This window comes from Trichomycterus rosablanca, chromosome 16 (assembly GCF_030014385.1).
Source record: "Trichomycterus rosablanca isolate fTriRos1 chromosome 16, fTriRos1.hap1, whole genome shotgun sequence".
Taxonomy (NCBI): domain Eukaryota; kingdom Metazoa; phylum Chordata; class Actinopteri; order Siluriformes; family Trichomycteridae; genus Trichomycterus; species Trichomycterus rosablanca.
Window position 1 is genome coordinate 27,009,892 of NC_086003.1, and position 19,869 is coordinate 27,029,760.

The 19,869-nt window shown below is 41.9% G+C and overlaps 1 protein-coding gene across 1 annotated transcript in view; it reads right to left on the reverse strand.

Annotated features, from left to right (window-relative positions):
• The window catches only part of polq (polymerase (DNA directed), theta), a gene marked incomplete at its 5' end in the record, with an annotated part of 25,297 nt that extends 10,319 nt beyond the window's left edge, over window positions 1-14,978 (reverse strand). Inside the window, 16 exons of the mRNA XM_063012173.1 lie at window positions 483-3,007; window positions 4,046-4,289; window positions 4,386-4,510; window positions 4,868-5,061; window positions 7,964-8,106; window positions 8,181-8,370; window positions 8,648-8,790; window positions 8,874-9,086; window positions 10,041-10,187; window positions 11,057-11,198; window positions 11,291-11,504; window positions 11,776-11,884; window positions 12,191-12,347; window positions 12,468-12,598; window positions 13,811-13,993; window positions 14,486-14,978. Of these exons, the coding sequence (XP_062868243.1) occupies window positions 483-3,007; window positions 4,046-4,289; window positions 4,386-4,510; window positions 4,868-5,061; window positions 7,964-8,106; window positions 8,181-8,370; window positions 8,648-8,790; window positions 8,874-9,086; window positions 10,041-10,187; window positions 11,057-11,198; window positions 11,291-11,504; window positions 11,776-11,884; window positions 12,191-12,347; window positions 12,468-12,598; window positions 13,811-13,993; window positions 14,486-14,978 (5,353 nt within the window). The remainder of the gene's footprint in view (window positions 1-482; window positions 3,008-4,045; window positions 4,290-4,385; window positions 4,511-4,867; window positions 5,062-7,963; window positions 8,107-8,180; window positions 8,371-8,647; window positions 8,791-8,873; window positions 9,087-10,040; window positions 10,188-11,056; window positions 11,199-11,290; window positions 11,505-11,775; window positions 11,885-12,190; window positions 12,348-12,467; window positions 12,599-13,810; window positions 13,994-14,485) is intronic.
• Between the last annotated feature and the right edge of the window lie 4,891 nt (window positions 14,979-19,869).

Below are 19,869 nucleotides of genomic sequence, written 5' to 3' on the forward strand. Positions count from 1 at the left end.
TTCCCAGAAGAATGCCAACCATGCTGACTCTTTTGTATAAAAATATTCAGTCAGGCCTACAGTGCATATCTGGCATTGTGTCTGTATTGGATCCTCTGTGCTGCGATATAGATGACCACCCACAAAGGTCGGCACAACCAAGCAGGTCTGCTGTTGGTTGATAGAACAGAAGAATGCCTTTATTTTGTCATGTATACAGGTACATGTTGACAGTACAATGAAATTCTTTCTTCGCATATCCCAGCTTGTTTGGAAGCTGGAGTCAGAGCGCAGGGTCAGCCATTGTATGGCACCCTTGGAGCAGAGAAGATTAAGGGCCTTGCTAAAAGGGGGGGGGGGGATTTAACATCAAGTTTTGCGTAAAAACTTTAATAGTATTTACCAGGTCTGTGATTAACACATTAAAATAAACACAATTTCTCAGACAAAATGCTGGTATGGCCATAAAAAGCAAAATTATACATGCTCAACAGACCGATCACCTTTTTTAAATCTGCTTCCTATAGCGGACTCGGGCTGCACTGCACCATCTTTCCTCTCACATGCAACAGCCAGAGAAAATCTCTTCTTCGTCTTCCACTCCTTGATAAACGTTTTAAAAAGTCTGATATCACTCGCCACGTCTATAATGGAGAAGGTTTCTGGACTGCCGAGGTTGGAGGCAGAGGGAGAAGCATCCTGCGAGAGCTGCAGTGAAAACCCCTCATTAATCAGGGATGTTTCCAGTGGAGACGTGGCCTTCGGCTCCAAACAGGGTTCCTGATCAGCCTCGGGGCTAAAGCTTGGAGATAATTTCAGTCTATTATCAAACTTGGAATTTATAGGCGACTGTATTGCTGAAGTTGTCATTTTGACTCTGGGAGTGACGGGCTCTGATACAGGAGTGGGAGGAATAAGGTCATGGTTCACCGAGTTTGGCTTGGCTTTCGGGATCACCTCAGAATTCTCATTGTTAAACTGGTTGTTAGTTATTGGAACTTGCTTTACTTCAGTTGCATCCATCTTTTCTACCACAGGCGTGTTCACTGGAGGTTCATGAAGGGTTGAAAACTGACCAGACCACTTATCAAAGATGTCCTGCATCCCCGGGCTGATATTAAAAGACGAATCAGGAAAAGCTTCTGAACTTGGTGGATTGCTTTGTGATACTTGTAACTCGGCCACGACGTCGTCTGTATAACGAGGCTCATCGGCTTCGCCCGAGCTTGTTTTTGGTTCGGCGCAGACTTTAAAACTGTTGTTTCGTTTCTCCAGATAGTGCTCTCCAACGAGTAAGGAATCTCCCCACTCAGAAAGGTTGAAGGAAGACTCGCCCCACTGTAATGCCTCCTGATCCTCTGCTAGGACCTCATCTCTGTTATCGCGTATTAACTCAGCAGATTGTTGTCGGTGAGAACTGCTGTACGTTTCCACAGGTTTCTCTTCAGGTTGTTCGACCATTCCAGCCTCGACGTCTAAGGCCTCCAAGATGGAGCTGTCATAAAGACTATCGAACAGAAAACTGCTGCTCCGGTTGGGGCTGGTTTGATCATCCACAACATTTTCAGGTTTGTCAGGTTTATCTGTTTGGACCTGGATTAGCATGTTATCAGATTCTTTCTCAGGCACTTGATTGGTGAAGTTGAGAATGTTCTCCATCTGACTATCTGTTAGAGAAATATTGTACTTTGATTTAGCTTCACTTGGGCTGATAAGAGCATTGCTGAGAATGGCTGACGTTTCCTTTTCTGCGTTTTCAGACTTCTCTGAGACTATGATTCTATCTTGAGAGATTTCTTCTTTGTTTTTATTATTACTGAGAATCTTAAATTCATGACTGATTATCTTGACATTGCTATGATGTAACTTGTCATCTTGCATAAGCATTTTTTCAGTCTGAGTATCAAGCTGAAAACTGTCACCAAATTCTTCTAAATCTCCGGAGTACAAATCTGGAGAGTTACACTTTTCCCCTGGTTTTGACATGACATCAGGCGCAACTCTGGATTTTACTTTTGAGCTCACCGAAATCTTCTGACATTCATATGATCTTACTTCACTTCCACTCGTCGCATTGTTGTGACTGTCTGCGTGTTTGAAATTCCCCTTTTTAGTTTCAGTTTCCACCCGTGTGAGGTCTACACTCTGATCTAGATGTTTTAACTTTGTTTTGCACTTTTTCCCATAACCAGATGAACAAAGATTACCAGTCACGACTGGTTTCTCTCCGAGATTACACAGAACAGATGATGAACAGGATGTTTGTGTATTGAGGTGTATTAAAGACGATGAGCACTGAAGTTTGGACACGTCTGGTGTTTTCTCACTGCTTAATTTTTCATTACCAGCTATTGAGAGGTTTGATTCTTTTGCTTCACTGACTTTGATTCCAGAATCAACAGAGATCACATTTAATTCCATCCTCCTACGCTTATTTAGGGGACTTACAGAATGACCGTTCCTGAGTAAGACAGATTCACACTCTAGATCAGAATCTTCTCTGTTCTTTTTCTGAAAAGCATTTACTGGAAATGCTAATGAAACCTTTGTTGTGTCGTCTTTGGCACTTATAGATTTCAGGACCTTCCGTAATGCGTTGGATTGCTCTGTTTCTGTATTGCTGGTTGACGCCAGACTCGTAGCAGCTTCCTTAACTAGATCGGTTTGCTTTCCCGAATTTGGACCAGAATCTGATGTGGTGACGTCTTTTACAGCCTCTGCCGATCTCTCAGTCGCATCTTTCTTAGGTAAACTATCAGACTGTCGACCCGCTGGAGGTTGTAACTCGGAGTCCTTTTCTTCCTTCTCTGGTTCGTCAGAACCGCTTCTAATCTCTTGCGAGAGGGAGTCGGGGTTCCACGCTATGCCAAGAAGTGCCAGGTCCTGCTGAAGAAGCATCCTGGCCTCGGACACGATCTGCTGCGCTGCCTCGCTTTCAGTCAGCGCCTTCTTGCCGCTGACCCAGATACAGCGCATGTTCCTGCGCTCCCGAGCCTCCTCCTCAGTCTCATCCACCGCCTGTTTAGAACTGCCATGACAAGAGTAAACAGCAGATATTTCTATTTAAAATAGTGGTAACATTTTTAATCCTTTATTTATTTAATCTATTTATAAATTTTTCCCTCTAATTGGAGCTTCTCTCGTTGCTGCCACCACCCATACCCTGAGCAAGGAGAGTGCTGTGGCTATCACGTGCCCCTTCCGACACACATGCAGCCGGAGACAGCCAATCACTTTGACCATTGCCCCCCTCCTTCAACCAACACACAGCCAATCGTGTTTCTGTGTAGGTGCCCGGCCAGTTAATAGCTCTTAATAGGATTCAAACTCGAAAGCTCAAGATCCAAGCGGTGGGCTAGCACGTCATACCACTGTGCCAACCGAGTGCCCAGATACACCAAGACAACATTAAAGAACTGTTACCAAATAGAGCTTTTTAACTTGTTGAATCCTGTATTTATTTAACCTGTTTATTCATTTTTCCCTCTAAATGGAGACCGTCTCTCTCTCTCGTCGCTGCCACCACCCATACCCTGAGCAAGGAGTGCTCCGGCTATCACACACCCCTTCTGACACACATGCAGCCGCCGACAGCCAACCAATTCACCCACTGTCTTTCCCTCCTACAGACACACAGCCAATCATGTTTCTGTGTGGGTGCCTGTCGAGTTAATAGCACAGCTAGGATTCAAACTCGAGAGCTCGAGATCCAAGCGGTGGTGGGCTAGCGCGTCATACCACTGTGCAAACCGAGTGCCCCAGAGTTAAAATTTTTTAGAGAGTAATTATTTAGCCCAGACACAAAAATGCAGTTCAACAAACGACATGGCATTTCTGCCTCCCCTAACAACTATGTGAGGCTGGAATATGTGAGCTTTTGTTTGGACAATGACAGTTAGCTCACTACTCTAACTGCACTGATCTACCCAGTGATAACACACGAGTGGCAGCTCGTAAGGAGGCAGTAGCCTTTACAAGTCCTTTACAAGTATAAACTCTTGAATTTAACTGAACAGCAAGATCTTTATGGCAAGTACCCATTAAAATGTCAATCATAAAACTATACCTTTTAAAAGGAATAGCCTTTCGCAGGGCCTTCTCCACATCGCTAACGCTCGCCCTGGCCACCTCTGCCACGGTGACGAGACCAGCTTTGTAGAGCGCTCGTGCTCGCTGAGCGTTCAGCAAAGAAATCCTCACCAGATCACACAGCTCTCTCTGCACGCCAAAACTGAGCCGACTTTGAAACTGCGACAAGAGCAGCTCCAGGTTGTGCCAGCCGAGCCGATTACAGAAGACCGTAACCATACCTGTAGGTAAAATGATGGTAATTACAGTAAAAACACAACATTAGAGTATAAACCAAGGTGAGTTTGCACCACAATATAGATATATAGTAGAGAAACCTGCGTAGGTAGAAGCGGACTGCTGAAGTGACTGCAGCTGCCCTCGACTGCACCCGTACTTCTTTGCTACGACTCCAAGCGGTTCCTCATTGACCAGATCAAACAATACTAGGGTTGTGAAAAAACTACAAAACACAGCATCATTATTAATAAGACTCTTACATTCTGCGTTTTTCTTTTAACAATTCCCTTCACGTTTGCCCAGGTTGAGAAAAACACAACCGAGAATACCATGAATGTGGCTCTGAAATTAATATAATACAATTTATGCTATCTTGATATTTAACATAAATGTTTATAAAATAGTATGATGACATCAAGAGTCAAAACTCAAAACCAGCATTTCCTCCCTTAGACATGGCCGGTTGTGTCTGTAGAATGCCTAAACAGGCAACTGGCAGCACAGAGACTCATGCCAGGCTCACAGTGGTAGTAAACATGAACACTGATGTTAACCTAAGCATAAATATTTCAAATATTACCGTTTGTGTATCGCCATCTGCCTGTGTTGCTTTTCAGTCTTGGCGATTAACTTTCCGCTGACAGAGCGTGCGAGAAATCCCTCCTGGATGCCCACCATCTCTGCAACCCGTTTCATTGCGGACGGCAGTTGTTCCCACAGGCAGAAAAACTGGTACCAGTCTATTGTTGTCCAGTCAACGTATACTGGTGTTATCTGAGACACAAAGAGACATTATATCAAAAATTATATTAATGTCTGAGTGCAAAAATTACTATTATTCATGATGACAGATAATAGGATTGCAGTTATATGTATTAAAATATTTTATAATAGTTGTTATTACTGTCATTAGAGGTGGTTTGTTTGTTAATTAGGATTTTTCACACTTTTTGATTACATTCATGACAGGAACGGAGTTACTCATTACACAAGGTTCATCAGTTTACAAGGTCATATCAAACACAGTCATGGACAAATTAGTGTCTCCAATTCACCTCACTTGCATGTCTTTGGACTGTGGGAGGAAATCAGAGCACCAGGAGGAAACCCACGCGAACACGGGAAGAACGTGCAAACTCCAAGGATCAAACCCAGGAGCACTAGCATCGTAGGTCAGCAAACTGTATACCAGTAGGTACTGATATACACACACAATCATTATTATTATTTGTAGCATTATACTGGTATTATTATTGTTTCTCTTATTATTATTATTCATAATGACAGGTAAGAGGACAGTTGCAGTTAATTTATTAGTATATTTCATTATTGTTGTTATAACCGCCATTGAAGTTGGTAGTAGTAATGTCATTGCTGTTATTTTTATTTTACCTTTTGTTTACATTTTCAGCATTTAGCAGATGCTTTTATCCAAAGTGACTTACAGTACAGTGACAGTATACTGTCTAAGCAATTGAGGCTTAAGGGCTTGCTCAAGGGCCCAACAGTGGCAACCTGGCAGTGGTGACGCTTGAACCGGCAACCGTCTGATTACTGGACCAGGCTACAACGTTTTGGCAATGCAAGTGTAAGACATGCAGTTCTACTTTTCCAATATTTACAATGTAAGTGTAAATATTTGTCATGCCAATAAAGCACCAATGAATTAAAGAGACTGAGAGAGGGAGGCAATGAGAGAGAGACAGTGTGAGTATACTTAAATATTCGAACCCTATTACATAAAAAAGTAGTTAAAATATTTTGTAAATTCAACAGAATGCTAAAAAACATGTTTATATTAAAACCAAAATATTAACGGTGCTTATCAGTTCGTATAAACTGGAAGAACTGCAATTTCCAATAATTCAATAATTTCCTTCGGGATCAATAAAGTATCCATCCATCCATCCATCCATCCATCCATCCATCCATCCATCCATCCATCCATCCATCCATCCATCCATCCATCCATCCATCCATCCATCCATCCATCCATCCATCCATCCATCCATCCATCCATCCATCCATCCATCCATCCATCCATCCATCCATCTATCTATCTATCTATCTATCTGACCGAAAATAACAGGTGAACAATAGTGGTGACATCTGGCGGTAAAGAATCAGAACTGCATTTCTTAAATGATAAATAAAGCTGCACGTTGCGGTGTATTCTAGTCATTAAATTAAATAATTTTCTAAAATATATAGCTTGGCATAAAACTTTAGACTGGTATCATACCTAATAAGGTATTATGAAAGACCACAGCCTTAGATTTTACATAAATACCAATATTTTTGTATTGATTAATCACACTAAACTACCAGTATGACTATTGTGTCATGTGGAGTGGAAAATGTGTCTGTTTATTTAAGTGCCTACTGCGCATGCGGGATAGACTTAAGTTTCGTTTTGGGAGCAGTAGAAGCTCCCGGTGTGTATTCAATAAAGATTTGTGCTGTGTTTACAAAATGCCTGAGGACTTGGAGTGATTAATTATAGCGGTGAACGCTCAGTTTGTTGTAGAGATTTCCAGTTTGCAATTAGTGTCCACCTGTTGGATGTTGTTTGAAAAGACATCTGCAACTATAAGGGCCCAGAATTTGCACTTCATTTTCATTTTTTAAACATTTATAGCATTTAGCAAACACTTTTCCCTAAAACAACTTACAACTGTGACTTAATACAATGCAAGTACAGTGGTACCTTGTAACTCAACATCCCCTAAATCAAAATCTTTGAAACTCGATGCCCTTCGTCGAGAAATTTGTACCCTTGAACTCGATGTGTGTGCGACTGCTGCTTTGCTCAGCGCTCAGCTTAAGCGGTACAGTGAAACGTCATGCGAATATGAGATGAATCCGCATTTGTGTAAAATAACAGTCAAATTTACCCTGTTCATCTGGATTTTTCTGTTTTACTTTTAAACTTGTGTTACAGTCAGGGTTCTGAGAAACTGTGAGAATCAGCTTGTCCGAGAGTCTACAAAGCTTATCGTTTAACAGGAGCACTAAACTTCTCTTCATTATTACTGCTCATAAGTTCCTCCACTAATGAAATTCCTCACTCGCTGTTTTTAGTACAATAAGTCACGTTAAGTTTTGTGCACGTCACACTCCATAGGAAATAACGGCACAGCAGCCAAAGGCTATTTTGCCTCTTCTCATGTGAATGCGCCGGTACTGAACGAAATACAGTATTCCAAGATCAAGCATCTCCAAGATTAAGAAGCATGAGGAAACAATAAAGAAGTAAAGTGCAGGTTTTATTGATTTTTAACTGTTTTTAATTGTATTTCAGTGTTTTTTATTTTTAGTGTATAAGTGTCAAAAACAACCCCATTATTTTACATTAGCCTAAATTATATGCAGTTCCACGGGACCATGGACGCATTAACAGGTTTTCTAAACATACTTAAGGGAAAAAATACCTTAAAACTCAACGCCTTTTAAACTTAACACCACTCCCAGAACCAATTGACGTTGAGTTTTAAGGTACCGCTGTAATTGAGAGTTGAGGGCTTTGCTCAAGGACCCGACAGTGGCAACTGTTTTTGAGGCAAACTTGTCAATTAAGCAGGATGAAAAATAAAAAAAAGAAAATATTTAAAACTATGGTTTCTTACTCATGGACTTCTATAGTTAAAGCACAACAGCATAGAACCAGTTTATCTACCTGGTAAAGCATGTGCAGATCATTTTCCAGCACAAATCCTTTCATTGCTCGTTGTAGATCAGCAAAAATTCCCAGCGCCTCCGGTGGAGACAGAGACGACGACAGCGTGGCAGAACCCAGATGAGTGGGGCAGTATCTCTCCACTGTATGAGAAACAGCGCAGTTACACTCTGTCCTACGGAAATATAAAGATCTGATGTAACTTCTGTCTCGTTACCGTCTCCTTCCTTTTGGATTTGAATGAACTCGTTGTCCATCAGCCAATCCATGCAGGCCTCGATGGCACCACGACTACGAGCTGCTCCTGGCTCATCGGGTTGTTCGGATGCCATGCTAGCCGCCAGCAAAGTGCAGGACGCGTAGATCCTCACCTCCTCTGGCGTGCTGGCAACACCACCCACTATGATCTGAAATTGTCAAAGACAGAAGTATATATTTAATGCAGAATAAATTCTTTAAATTGCCCTAAAATCATAAATAATGACACAAAAATTGGGGTAATTTGTGGTAACAAGCACAATTTACATGAACTAACAACACTATTGTTGTTAATATTTGCACTAGTCGGGTATTAATCGAGGCATTTGGGTGGCACAGGGATCTACTATGCTAGCCCACCACCCCATATACATAAATGTATACTGTAAATACTGCACTGATAACAGCTGTAATTGTGATTATAACCTCCAGGATGGCACGGAGCATGCTAGTAGTGACACCTTCTCCCTCTCGCTTCACCAGGCAGCTGCTGATTGGCTTTAACGATCCCTGGATGAGACTCACACCTTTCATACGTTCAGCCTCCTTACACACCAGCACACTCTCACCTGACATGACATGCAGAAGAAGCATTACTTCAACCCACGACCACTGTCAATCATCTTTAATATACAGACATAGCAGCATTTACCAATGGTGTCCACTCCTTTACGTCCTGCTCGTCCCACCATCTGCTTGTAGGTCAGTATGTCCAGCAGGCGACCGTTGAACACCGGAGTCCTGATGATCACACGCCGGGCAGGTAGATTTACACCCGAAGACAAAGTGGAGGTGGCCGCCAGGACTCTGATAAAGCCCTGACGAAACGCACCTTCCAGGATGTCGCGCTCATCAAACGTCAAACCTGGATTAAGAATTTGTGATCACTGTGTGAACCCGTCTCATTAAAATAATGTCAAGAAACTTTATTTATTTTTTTAAAATTTTGTTTATGTATTTTCTCCCCTTTCTCTCCCTTTTAGCGCTTCCAATTGCCCGATTGCGTCATGCTTCCTCTCCACCAATGCCGATTCCCGCTCTGATTGATTGAGGAGAACAAAGCTAACCCACGCCCCCTCCGACACGTGGGCAGCAGCCGTATGCATCCTATCACCTACACTTTGATGAGTGCAGTGCAGCTCAGCGTTGTGTATGGAGAGACACACCCTGAGAGCACTCTTTTCTCATCTCTGTGCAGGCGCCATCAATCAGCCAGCAGAGGTCGTAATTGCATTAGTTATGAGAGAGAGACCCCATCCGGCTTAATCCCGCCCGTATCTGAACAACAGGCCGATCATTGTTCATGTGGCCGCTCAGCCTAGCCGGCAGGCAGAGCTGAGACTCGATACGATGTATTTGAGATCCCAGCTCTGGTTCCAGCATGTGTTTTTACCGCTGCGCCACCTGAGCGACCAAGAAACTTTATTTCTAATTAAAAAAAGATGAGGGATCTTCAAAAAGTGTCCGCACTTTTTAAAAACTCTATTTATTAAGAATTAGCAAAAACAAATGACGTCACTTTTCTACACCGTCACCTTCTGATGCATTTTTCCAGCGCCGTACCAACTTTTTAATGCCGTCCGCAAAAAATATTTTGGTTGTGCCGCTGCTTTCACTTCATCATCATCACATGAAAATCTTCTTCCCCTTAAAGCTTCTGTGAGCCTCCAAAAAGGTGGAAATCAGATGGAGCTAAATCCAGACTGTAAGCGTCTCTCAGTCTCTTAGACATGACCGATTACTCCTCCTCCCACCCTCACCGCTTATAATCAAAATATAAAAGTGCAGAAACCTTTTGAAGATCCCTTGTATAAGGTACCTGCATGGTGGAAGCCTACTCCCCACGGAACAGTGCGCTTGAGAATCTCATCCAGTCCTGCAGGAGCACGCTTGAGCTGAGCCACCACATCCTGCAGACCCTCTGGATTCAGAGATACAGACTGCACTGCAGATCCTGACTGTTTCTCTAATAAAAAAAGAATCCTTCAGCAGTTAAATTGTCCAAACTTTTAATTAAATGATCCAAACTTCACCAGGCAGTCATACTACCTGGCATGTTTGGCCATTTTTCATGAACCCTGTAATGGTCTCAACAAGAAAATAATGTTTCTTTGCTTTTCTTAGTTTCTTAGGACTATACCAACAACGACCGATTAATATTTTGTACTAGTGCACAATGAGCTTCTACCAAACAGTTGAGATAATCACAAAAATGATGCAACTTTCATGGATGATTTTTCAGCTGCAGATTCAAGTTGACATGAAGGTTAGAAAAGCTGTTTTCTTAAAACCATCTAATATTTTTGAGTTTAACACATCAACTAAGGATTAGATACGGCCCAAACAAGATTATTTAAATACAACTTATTTTTAGACAAGTATTTAGTCTCAAAGGAAGCTCGAAAGGTTAAGCAGACCATTAAAGGGACAGTGGTAGCCTGGTGAGTAGGGCTTTGGGCTATTGACTGAAAGGTTGAGAGTTTGAATCCCGGCTCTGCCATGCAGCCACTGTTGGGCCATTGAGCAAGGCCTTTAACCCTCTCTGCTCCAAAGGCACTGTACAATTGCTGACCCGGCGTTTTGACACCAGTTTCCAAACAAGCTAGGATATGCGAAGAAACAATTTCACTGTACTGTACACCTGTATGTGTTTGAGTTCTATTCTAAAGGGTTAAAATTAATTTGATTTAAATGCATTCAAACTGATTAGATAAAAAGATGTTCCTGTAATATGTGATGCAGGTATTTAATGAATTATTTCGAGAAACCAAAAGAATGACTTAAACACCAATACAGTCCCATTTTAATTAGATATAGGCAGGTCAGTGAACACACCTTGATGATACAGGTTGTAAAACTCCCTGGCGATACTGTCCGCAAGCTTCTCACACCAGTTCTTGGAGGGGCAGAAAAGCAGAGCAGAGTGACCATCCTGCACAGTTTCAAAGCAGAGGCTCACTATGTGGTCATCATCCCCCTGAAAACAAAACACAGTACGGACCAAATACTGAATGTCGACAGCAGTTCATGTCAGAAACTGATTGTTGGAGTGCCGTGCTGAATCCTGACCTTAACTGGAAGAGCGGGTGTGAATGGCCTGACCAGATTCATGGCCCCATCGTATATTTTAGAACCGATCTTGACCCACTCCATCAGGGGCACAGGTCGGTAATCTGTATGGTAGAGCTCAGCGTTTAGCCAGCGGGCAAGGAGCTCCAGGTTTGGCAATGTAGCGCTCATCCCTACAATCTGTACACCAGTGTTGGAGCTGTTATCAGAGCACCTACGAGGGGAAGAGGATTACAGTTTGGCATGGGTGGTGTTAACGGCTAACTGGCACAAACCTGTTTAAGGAGGAGACGAAGAAATATGTATTTGGGTTTCTATTACAGAAAAGGTTTTGGTTGAATTAACCTTTGATAACTCCTAGCTTCATTAAATCTTAGTCTTAAGGCTTTGTTTTTGGTTTTTTTTACCTCATAGGTAGCCCTACAGGTCTGTATGAGCAGAATAGGTACTTATTAGCTGTAAACTATGGCATTTTGGTGACGTACTTTTCTGCTGCTTTCTTTGCAATGTACTGGATTTTAGTCAGCAGGAGCTCCAACAAATATCCACGACCTGAATCGCCCAGCATGTGAAGCTCGTCCACCACAACAATCCCTGTAGATGCATTATAAAAAGAAACATTAAGCACTGACACAAAGCTAATCAACACTTTTTGGATAAAAAATACAGGGTGTCCCTAAAGTCTGGACACATAGGCAAAATGCATATTTTGAATAAATTTTAATACATTTTTCAACATTTTATTTCATTAGAATATTAATCAGTAACATCTTCAATGTGTTTTCCACTATTTGTGATGCAACACGTATGTGTGCGTGTTTTAGTAAACATATAGTTAGTGATATTTCCTGTGTCCAGACTTTAGGGACACCCTGTAGAACCATATTAATATTCTTTGACCTAGCAAATCCATTTTGTCCTCCTCAATAAGCCTGTTGATGAGTCCATTGGCTTTCTCGATTGTACACACAGCTACATCCAGTGAGGAGAAGCCACCAGCTGCTGATGTGCTTCCCATATATCCTTCAACTCGGACCCCGGCCTCTTGGAAAACATTCTGTACACAAAATTAAGATGATCAGCTGCTCAAGTTTTGATTCACATAGATGTTACCGGTAAATACAGTAAATATTTAAAACACAATACTATTTAAAAGTGTGAAAAAAAGTAAACCCACCTGCAGATAAAACATCTTCTCTCTCGCCACAGACACAAACGGGAGAATGAATATGGCCTTACGTCTGGTTTCCAGCACTCTTTTCAATATTAATAACTCTGAAACCAGTGTTTTCCCAGCACTGGTTGGGGCTGAAAGAAAAAACAACTTTTTAAAACTGAAAATAGGAATTTCCATTCATGCTAAAGTAGCACTAATTTATAAAATAAGACTTAATTAACTTGTTACAGCAGAATGAAAGCACACATAGTGTGTTGTTATTCACAGATTTAAATATATATATAATTATAATATAATATATACATTAAAAATATGAAGAATATGTTACATAATGCACTTATTTACATTTTCGGCATTTAGCAGACACTTTTATCCAAAGCGACTTACAGTACTGTGACAGCATATTGTCTAAGCAATTGAGGGTTAAGGGCCTTGCTCAAGGGTCCAACAGTGGCAACCTGGCAGTGGTGAGGCTTGAACCAGCGACCTTTTGATTACTAGTCCAGTACCTCAACCACTAGGCTACAACTGCACTTATTGTAATATATTACATATTGCACTTTTTGTATTGCACCATAGATGTGTAAGTGTAGTTATGAGAGACATGCTGTATCACATATTACATATTATTATTAAAAGCCCTGATGGCTGCGGTAGCGCGCCTTCTTACACAGGGGGTGGAGGAGTCTGGTGCTGAAGGAGCTTGTTAGGTCTCCTACAGACTCGTGTAGTGGATGTGCGGTGTTGTCAGGGACGGATGACAGCTTGGCTATCATCCTCTTTTCTCCTACCTCCTCTAAAGGTTCGAGAGGACAGTTCAGGACAGAGCTCGCTTTCTTGATCAGCTTGTTCAGTCTTTTCCTGTTTCTCTCTGAGATTGCACCTCCCCAGCACACCACTGTGTCATAAAAGGATCTAAGCAGTGGTCGGCACACTCCAAAGGACCTCAGTCTGCTCAGTAGGTGGAGGCAACTTTGGCCCTTTCTATATAGAGCATCCGAGTTGCTAGACCAGTCCAGTTTGTTACTGAGGTGAACACCCAGTAGTTATTTGTACTCCTTCACCATCTCAATGTCCAAACCCTGGATGCTCTCAGGTGTGGTGGAATGCAACCTTTTTCTGATTTATATATAATAATTTATATAATTATAATTTATAGCATTGACACAGTAAAGATGCACCCACCCACCTCACCAATTTTTAACTTTGTTTCTCCACCATTTTTGCTTTTACTTTCCACACTAACCATATTAAAATAACACTGACAAAAAAACAAAAACATTCAGGTTGCTTTGCTCTACTCTTGCATTCTGTTAAAGGCTCCCATTAATAATAAGGTTTACCTGAGTACACCAGATTCTTTCCCTCCAACACCTTCCCCAAGGTGAGACACTCAGCCTGCCACTCAAACATCTGCTTCACCCCCAAACTCTGGTACTTCTCTAGCACAGGTTTGGGCAAACCCCAGCTAGAGAGCAGTAGCTTATCTGTCTGCTCTGCAGGAACTGCCATGTGGATGCTGTGCACTGTTTAGTAGGAAAAAAAATTAAGTGCAAGATGTTTGTGATTATTATCACTAAGAGTATTTATTTATTAGGATTTAACATCATGTTTTACACACTTTGGTTACATTCATGACAGGACAGGTAGTTACTAGTTACCCAGGATTCATCAGTTCAATCTTTTTTCATTGTCAAACACAGTCATGGACAATTCAGTATCTCCAATTCATCTCACTTGCACGTCTTAGGACTGTGGGAGGAAACCGGAGCTCCCGGAGGAAACCCACTCAGACACGGGGAGAACATACAAACTCCACACAGAAAGGACCCAGACCGCTCCACCTGGGAATCAAACCCAGGACCTTCTTGCTGTGAGGCGAGAGTGCTACCCACCGAGCCCGATCACTCTGAGTAAAAGCAGTTAGGCTATGATTAAAATATTTATATTTGGAAAAACTACTATAAAGTAGCTTTAAACATTTAAACTTTACAGAAATGAATAGTGCAAAATTTCACCTGTATCCTGCTGTGAGCTGCAGAGTGAACTGAGATCCAGACCAGTTGGAGGAGTCAACACAGAGATGGACAGATTGCCGTTTGACTGTTTCTGCTGCTGCACATAAGAACTTTTCTTGGCAGCTGCCATGCGTGTTGGACTGAACAGTATATAATCCTTTGTATTTTTCACAGATCCTTCAGGACTGGTCACTGTGTTATTTTCTTTAAACTTGACCTTTGGCCTGTTTTTGGATCTGACTCCTTTGTAAAGTGAACAGTTTTCAGTCTCCTGGTCACATTCTGACTGGAGATTAGTTCTGCTGCTGCTGCTTTTGGTTTCACTGAACAGCAGCTTTTGTGCCAGGTCCTTCCAGTCTTGTGCCTTTTTTGTATGTGTTTTAGTTCTTCCACACACAGACTCTGGAGTTCTGATGTCTTCAGCACTTTGTTTTTGATGTTCATAATGACCGTTTTCCTTGATTTCAGTAAGATGAGCTCTTTTCTCTGGTAAAACAGATCCTGGAATCGGGTCTTTTGCAGATGTATACTGTTGATTCCCTGTGTTATTTGTCAGGGCTGAATTGACAGGTATCCACGGTTTCTTGTCACCTTGCTGCAAGCAGAAATATCAGCATTTGGATCACAATTATAATGAAACTCCTAATAATGTTAAAGTTCTAGTTAAATATTCACCATTTACCATAGTAAAAGATTTATTGCAGCCTTCTGTCTTCTGTATTCCATCCTTTGGGACCTGATGGAGTCGGTTGGAGCGTGTTGTTGGTTTTTCATCTGCAGACAATCTGTCAAAAAAATGTAGTTTGTTTGTTTATTAGGATTTTAACGTCATGTTTTACACTTTGGTTACATTCATGACAGGAACGGTAGTTACTCATTACACAAGATTCATCAGTTCACAAGGTTATATGGAACACAGTCATGGACAATTTAGTATCTCCAATTCACCTCACTTGCACGTCTTTGGACTGTGGGAGGAAACCGGAGCTCCCGGAGGAAACCCACGCAGAACATACAAACTCCACACAGAAAGGACCCGGACCGCCCCACCTGGGGATCGAACCCAGGACCTTCTTGCTGTGAGGCGACAGTGCTACCCACCGAGCCACCGTGCTGCCCTCAAAAAATTTAGTAATTGACTAAGATTGAATGCAGTTAAATTAAACTATTTGGATGCCTCAGATGGATGTAAGATGCTCGGCTGGATGTAATTGGGTTTATGCTCTTATGCTATTTTTCTATTTTCTGTATATATGCAAAATTCTGCCTAGGGTTAAATTTGTACATTGTCTACATATCGTTTTGTTTGTATATTGTAGAGAGCTAACAACAGCCGAAAACTAATTCCTCGTGTGTGTAAAATACGAATAAAGCTGATTCTGATATTGATTTTAATGATATTAATCAGTTCAAGTCTTTAATGTCAAACACAGTCATGGACAATTTTGTATCTCCAATTCACCCCACACAGACACGGAGAGAACATGCAAACTCACACACAGAAAGGACCCACACTGCTCCACCTGGGGATCGAAACCAGGACCTTCTTGCAGTGAGCCGACAGTGCTGCCCACTGAGACAGCACATGGTTGTTACATTTGGAGCATAACTGTTTTCCTTCAATAAACAAATGATCAATGAAAAACTGTGTTCATTACATTTAGTAAGGGGATCTAACACAAAGATGGAAATTAAAGAATGTAAGGTTTGAGTTTTCACTCAATCGCTGAACAAAATTCCAGAGAGTTAAAAAGCCATCATAGAGCCTTCTACATCTACACCAATAAATTAATTAGAGTTGCTGTATGTATATTTAACCTGGAAGGTTTTTATAAAAGCCGTAATACACTTATTAAATAACTAAACTTTTTATTTTAATATTATTTTTTTTTTTTTACAAAATCACAGAAATCATTCCAATACAATGACTGAAATTTTTGTGTATTTCAGGTGAAAGAATCTGGGTCCTGGGTTCGATTCCCAGGTCGAACGGTCCAAGTCCTTTCTGTGTGGAGTTTGTATGTTCTCCCCGTGTCTGCGTGGGTTTCCTCCGGGTGCTCCGGTTTCCTCCCACAGTCCAAAGACGTGCAAGTGAGGTGAATTGGAGACACTGAATTGTCCATGACTGTGTTTGATATCACAAACTCGAACTACACTTAAAGGTAAATCTTGTGTAATGAGTAGCTACCTGTCCTGTCATGAATGTAACCAAAGTGTGTAAAACATGACGTTAAATCCTAATAAATAAATACATTTAGTATAAAACGTCCAGTTTAGATGAATTAACGTGTAATTCAGTATTAATGAATTCTTACCCATTTCTCCTGATGACTGGATGCTGTCCCAAATAACATTTCTTCGATGTTGAACTGTTCATTACACCAACAGGGAGCTACAATGTGTAAACACACAGTTGATTACAAGTAATTAGTGATAAAACTCAGACCTATAAGACACCGTTATATTATTAATATATAACACACTTACCTGTCTCCTCCTGTTAGCATTAGCATTTATCTAACTAAACATTTATATACAAGTTTGCTTATTTCTAGTTAGCAGCAGCTTAATGTTTTTAAACTCATTATTACTTTATTTAACATTCATCTAAATGACAGAGGCAAAACGTTATAAAAATAAAAACAGCAGTTTTGAAACATCGCCGCTATAAAACATAAACAAACACAAATCAGTTAAAAATCCCGCCGTGCTTTTACAAATCCGCCCGACTGGATACACAAGCCGTGTATGAAAGGTTCCACATTTAACTTCGCTAATGTTTAGCTGAACCGGGAGGTTAGGGAGTGACACACACTCATTGGTGAGTGGTCAGGCTCGCAGTGGCTTCGGAGCACTTTTACCAAACAACACACACACAAACTCAAACGTAGCTTTATTGGCATGTCATGACAAATTATGGACATTCGTATTACCAAAGCTTAAGGGCGGAACGGTGGCTAAGTGGGTAGCACCGTCTCACAGCGAGAAGGTCCTGGGTTCGATCCCCGGATGGGGCGGTCCGGGTCCTTTCTGTGCGGAGTTTGCATGTTCTCCCCGTGTCAGCGTGGTGTGGGTTTCCTCCGGGTGCTCCGGTTTCCTCCTACAGTCCAAAGACATTGGAGACACTGAATTGTCCCATAGTTACCTAGCCGCTGGGATGCACAGACCAGTGCATTGTAGTGCCGGTCCCAAGCCCGGATAAATAGGGAGGGTCGTGTCAGGAAGGGCATCCGGCGTGAAACTGTGCCAAACGGGAAGAAGCCGGAAATGCCGACCCCGTAACCGAAAAATGGGACAAAGGCTGAGGAACAAGAAGAAGAAGAAGAAGAAGTATTGCCAAAGCTTAGCTACATATTTAGGAAATATAATTAAAAAATAAAGTAAAATAAAAAAACAACAACAATAACAGTAGTAGTAAATAGAAAATATACAATATATAAAAATTACAGATTTACACATTTAAAAATTTAAGAAACACACACACACACACACACACACAATATTAGAAAATACACCCCACACAAGGCGCCAAACCATTGGCCACTCTTTTTGTTGTAGCTTTTATTAGCATGACTGTTGCAGTAATTACAGTTTTGCCATTAGGAAAAACTCGGGGTGCACTCCAATCACCCCAGAACTTCCCAGTGAAGTGGACTACACAGGGAATTCAGTGAAAGGGACATGTAGCCTAGTGGTTAAGGTACTGGACTAGTAGTCAAAATAGTCCAAACGTCGCTGGTTCAAGCTCCACAACTGCCAGGTGGCCACTGTTGGGCCCTTGAGCAAGGCCCTTAACCCTCAATTGCTTAGACAGTATACTGTCACAGTACTGTAAGTCGCTTTGGATAAAAGCGTCTGCTAAATGCCAAAAAATTTAAATGTAAATAAAAGCATACAGTGCGACACCTACTCAGCGAGCTACCACCTCCCAAAACATGCAGAAGGTGCATTGGTCGGTCTAAATTGCCCATAGGTGTGAGTTACATGTTGAGAGAGCACAACAATGTGAAAATTTGGGCAATTGTGTTACATTTTGTCCACTAGATGGTACCCAAAGACATCCAATGCGCTTGGTAGCTTTCTTGAACAACAATGACACTAATGTTTTTTATAAAGAACACATAGGTGTGACTAGTTTAGCATAATTACAATAAATGTGAAAGTTTCCTGTCAGTTCGACCTATACCTATAATCTTCTTCTTGTTCCTCAGCCTTTGTCCCGTTTTTCGGTTACGGGGTCGGCATTTCCGGCTTCTTCCCGTTAGGGGTCGCCCGCGGGATTTGGCACAGTTTTATGCCGGTAGCCCTTCCTGACACGACCCTCCCTATTTATCCGGGCTTGGGACCGGCACTACAATGCACTGGTTTGTGCATCTAGCGGCCTGGTATCTATAGGACAATTTAGTGTTTCCAGTTAACCTGGTGTCATGTTTTTGGACTGTGGGAGGAAACCGGAGCACCCGGAGGAAACCCACACGGACACGGGGAGAACATGCAAACTCCGCACAGAAAGGACCCGGACTGCCCCACCTGGGGATCGAACCCAGGACCTTCTTGCTGTGAGGAGACAGTGCTACCCACTAAGCCACTGTGCCGCCCAGTTAGACCTATACCTATAATAACAAAATAAATTAATGTTATATTCAATAATGACATCATCAATGACATATTTTTTGTAGGCAATAAAGTAATTACAGCAACAATACTACCACTATTACTAATACTACCACAAGTAAAAACGAGTCAGGCATTGCCAATTTGCAAAAATTGTGTAGAGGAGGGTGCTTAGGTGGTGCAGCGATAAAACACACTAGCACACCGGACCTTACATTGCAAACTCTCTTACATTTTTTTTAAATGCATTTTCTCCCCTTTTTCTCCCAACTTTTAGCGTATCCAATTACCCAATTGCAATATGCTTCCTCTCTCCTGAACGCGTCCAGTGGTTCCTCCCCTCTGACACGTGTGCAGTAGCCAACTGCATCTTCTCACCTGCATGAGGCGAGATCAGATCATATGCAGATCAGCTTTGTGTACGGAGAGCCACACACTGACCAATGCATTATCCTTCATCTCTGTGCAGGCGCCATCAATTAGCCAGCAGAGGTTGTAATTGCCTCAGTTATGAGGTCCCTGTCCAGCTCCCACCCTGCATTAACAATGGCCAATCGTTGTTCATGTAGGATCCCAGCCCAGCCGGATGGCAGGGCTGAGTTTCGAACCGACGAGTTCGAAATGTCAGCTCTGGTGTGCTAGCGTATTTTACCGCTGCGCCACCTGAGCACCAAACTCGCAAGTTTAAATCTCAGCTCTGCTACTGGCAGGCCAGGCACCTATACAGACGTTCAATGATGTATGGCTCGTCTGTCGGGTTGGGATTACCA